Here is a 4,209-nt window from a genome sequence, read left to right as displayed (position 1 = left end):
GTTCTTATCGTGTCGCTAGTGCTCCGATTTGGGCTGGATTCCATGCTTGGTTCTGCTAGATCTGCCTGTACGGCCCGCGGCGCCGGGTTCTCGCCGTTCCCGTGGCGAGCAACCAGGCGGCGCGCGCGCGTACCGCTTAGCTTGTTGTTCGGCGGCGGCGGGTTGCCGTCGCTCATGGAGAGCAACCTCTCCGCGCTCGGATAGGGCGGCGGGTTGCCGTCGTTCTCGTGGCGACCGACCCGCGGGTGTCTTAGCTCGTTTACGGCGGCATCTGGCCCTTGTAGTTTCTCGTGGCCAGGAACCAGCAGCGCGCATGGCTACCTTCTTCGCTCTAACGGCGGCGTCTAGTTGGTTCCTCGAGTAACTAGTGCGCGTCTGCCGGTACGGCGCGCGGCGCCGGGTTCTCGCCGCCTCCCGAGGCGAGCGACCTGCGCGCGCACGGCCTGGCTACTTACGGCTGTAGCTTCAGATTTACGGAGCAATTTAGGCTATACTCTTGAGTATTTCGTGATCGTAGAATGCATGTGCCACTCGCGATTGTTTCATCGATTTTAGATCTCCGCTTGTTTGCGCGAGTTAGCGCCGTAGGCAGATGCAGAGGTCTGTGATGTCTGTTGCTTGAGTTATCTACTGTCCTTCGAGTATATTTGCCGTTTATGTGATATAATATGTTCCGGTGTTTGTTCGTTCTGCTAGACTTACATTGGGTTTATTATCGTGCAGTAGTAGACATACATACGGTTCGTTCTGCTAGACTTACATTGGGTTCCGATAATCGTCGACATACATACTTTTCCTGCTACTGTTTAATCACCTCCATCCCCGTACGTGATGGCACTTTGTTTCAAACCGCAACGCAGTTTTTGCTTCATGCAGAATCATCAGCTGCCTTCTTTTGTCGTGTCCAGTAGGTCTTTCTTGGTCAAAAGTAAAAACGCTAGCTGGTCGATCGACCGAGCGTAGAGGAAGAGCGAGAGCTTGCCGTGCTTTCCGCTCTGCAGATTCTTTTGGAGTGCGAGGCGTTTCGAAGTTGATCCTGTTGCAGTACTACTTTTTGCATGCGGTTTGCGTAGCCTTCCTCTTTCGTGAAAAAAGGGTGGGTGGGTCAAATGGATAGCCTGTCGGCAGGCAGATCGCTGGCTGTCTCGCAGATTTGACAGAACCGGTCTGTGGCCATCTCTGTCGCCTGCCGTCTCATCTCGCATGCCACTGTTTCTTTTCTTGTTGCGCACGTCGATCGTCACCTTTTCAAGTTTTGTTTACTTTTGGAATGCGGACCAACGGCTGGTAATTACTAACTTTGGTTGCTGTTGTTACTGTGGATTTTGGACGCAGGACCCGCTCCCCCGGCCGCCGTCGTCAGCAGCCTCCGGCCACCCGCGCCAGCCTCGCCTGCCCCACGACGAACGCAGACAGCGCGTACGAAACCTCTCTCTCGCCTGCATCTCGCTCCGTTTATCTATCTTCATATGTTGATCAGCCTTGTTTACATATTGACATGTGCTTTGGATGGTTTTGGCAGACGACGCACCGCCGCCGTCGTCCCCACTGCCGGTCCAGGAGCACGACGGCACGGCCCCCCACGCCAAGGTCGCCCCCGCCCAGCCGTGTACTTCCCCGCTCGCACCCGCTGCTGCCACTGCCCCGCCGCCCCTGCCACGGCACTCCGCTGCAGCGTCGTCCAAGGCGGCCTTCATCTTCGTCGCCACAGCCATGCGTATGAACCTCCTCCCCCCTATCTCTGCTCCATTGGTCTGTCGTCGAGAATGCTAATGTCGGTGCAAAACTTGTACGCGTCTTGCAGTTTGTGTTTGCTCAGACAAACTCGCCTTCTAGTTCATTTCCATTCGCTACGTTGTGCTAGCCGTGCATTAGTCACGTCCATTAATTCTTATTTCGAGGCGACCAGCGTAGCCGTGCATGGCCGAAATCATCTTCGGTGTTCCCAGCTGCTAAAATCACTTGTTCCATGCCGTAGCCGTAGCTCAGTTTTGGTTTCTGCGGTACCTGTGCTGTGTATATATGCGTGTTCTTCCTTGGCCGAGGCCAGGGCCAGAGGAAAAGTTTGCCGCCGTATATCTTCCTCTTTTGCCAAAAAAATTCATGCTGTTCCCCGCATCACTAGTAGTAGTACTCTGCTTAGCTTCCTCTATTTGACAATTGTTTAGCCCTGTCTCAGTTTTAGGCAGTTCTAATTTGTTACCACGGTGGGTTTGGACACACTCGCAGGACCAACTCCCCCTGCTGCAGCCGTCAGCAGCCCCCCACCTCCCTCGCGCACCAAGCAGCAGCCAGTAGCGCGTATGAACCTCTCCCTTTTTCTTTTTCACTCCATCGACCTCAGTTGATTGGGGTACCATTACTAATCCTGTGCTCTGGATTATTTGGTTTCGCAGCATCGCCGTCGCCGTCGCCGTCTAGCGAGACGTGCTCTTCGCCCGACGCTGTTTGTGTGCTACTTGTTTTGGGTTACATATTCACGGGAGCTCTTTACTTATCTCCCATGTAATATCCCTATTCCATTTAATTACTAGTTTCTTCATTTTTCCTATAACGTGTCTCTTTAGGTTCTTTTTTCTTACAACTTAATTGGTTTTGATTGCAGCCCCACGATGTGGCACATTTGTAGCGAGCGTAATGTGGGAAATTACAAAGTCGATATGTTTCTGTTGACACTAACCAGATGTATCATCTGGACCTTTTATGGATTGCCGGACCCGATACGTTGGCCGCTGGTTCTGATCAATGCCGTCGGCATAGCAATTCAAGTAAGTAAATATAGCCTTTATTTTGTTTATATACAACTTGCTTGCATGTATAGTAATACGTTTAGACATTAAACAAAATTGCTGATTTGATCTTGCTTGTGCGTTGTGCTGCGTCAGAACGAGATCCTAGTATTAAGGGGTTGTTTGATTTGTGACTAACTTTACTAAAGATTGCCACATCTAAGGTTAGACAAGTTTGAGTGAGTTAGATGAATGTTTGGTTGAAGCCATACCTTAAGCAAGCCACACTTGAGTCCCACATGGCATACACACAAAAAGTATCACAAAATTTTCTTAGCCTTGCCAACTTGTGGCTCTTATTTTGATGAAGTAACCTTAGACAAACTTAGCAAAAATGTGTGGCAATGCTATTCTTAAAACCAAACAGCCATAAATGCCCGTGTTTACCTTAGGAGCAGTAATGGCAACCAAGTAGGAGGAATGAATAGTGGTTAAACTTGAAACAAACTTGTCTTTTACTTGAAACATCTGCTGCAAGAAGACGAACAAATGATCAATCTGTGCTATCGTGGTGCAGGTTATCTATTTAGTGTTGTTTCTCTGGTACTCTCCACATGAGGGCAAGGTTGAGTTGGTGATTTTTTTGGTTGTGATTACTGGACTCTCTGGCGTGGCTGCTGCGGGTTGCTTTTCGTTGCCCAAGGATCCACGGATTCCTCTTGGCGTCCTGGGCGATATCTCTAGTGTACTGATGTACGCTGGGCCTATCAGACAGTTGGTAATTCTCTCTCAACACTTAGAGTAAGCTTAGGTTTTGCTAGTTGACTAGTTGTGCTTTGTTTTTAATGTTTTTTATTTTTTTTGACACAGATTTCTGTGTGGCAAACCAATGATGCTGGGAACATGTCTATCTTGGTTGCTCTATTTTCGCTTATGAACGGGATATGTTTCACCGCATATGGTTTCCTAGTCCGGCCACGGGATGTTTTTGTCATAGTATGTTTACTGTTTCCCACTGTTCTGTGCACTCAAGTCTTTATTATTATTTTGACAGCGCGTGCACTCAAGTCTTTGTTACTAGGATGTCAAGTCTCAATTGTTTTGTGTAGGTATCGAGCTGTGTTGCCATTGTGTCTGGCACATGCCAGGTGGTCCTTTGGGTCAAGGTCAGGTTCTTGGCATGAAGGGGAAGGAGTTCCGAAGCTGCTGTTAGTGTACCTCAAGATGGAAATAGTGTTTAGCTAAACACATATTGTTGAACTACTTAATATTTTGTAATGGGCCATTTTTTAGGTGTAATGGCCAACATTTGTATGTCACCTCCTATCAGACCTTGTTTTGTGAGCAGTAATATGGTAAAATCAATCGGAACCTTTTCCATACCATGGTAAACATTATGTTTTCCCCACTGCCATTATTTTTGGCCGTTAGATGGTCAATCGAATATATCAATCAGGTGATCAACTATAACCGGTCCAGT

General features: G+C 48.7%; 1 protein-coding gene across 1 annotated transcript in view; it reads left to right on the top strand.

Annotated features, from left to right (window-relative positions):
• The window catches only part of LOC119283734 (WAS/WASL-interacting protein family member 3-like), a 4,302-nt gene extending 1,881 nt beyond the window's left edge, over positions 1–2,421 (top strand). The window contains exons 3-5 of the mRNA XM_037563154.1: positions 1,523–1,752; positions 2,186–2,301; positions 2,397–2,421. Of these exons, the coding sequence (XP_037419051.1) occupies positions 1,523–1,752; positions 2,186–2,301; positions 2,397–2,421 (371 nt within the window). The remainder of the gene's footprint in view (positions 1–1,522; positions 1,753–2,185; positions 2,302–2,396) is intronic.
• The last annotated feature ends 1,788 nt before the right edge of the window (positions 2,422–4,209 follow it).

Source organism: Triticum dicoccoides, chromosome 4A, assembly GCF_002162155.2.
Source record: "Triticum dicoccoides isolate Atlit2015 ecotype Zavitan chromosome 4A, WEW_v2.0, whole genome shotgun sequence".
NCBI classification, from domain to species: Eukaryota; Viridiplantae; Streptophyta; class Magnoliopsida; order Poales; family Poaceae; genus Triticum; species Triticum dicoccoides.
This window is presented reverse-complemented; position numbering and strand designations above follow the sequence as displayed.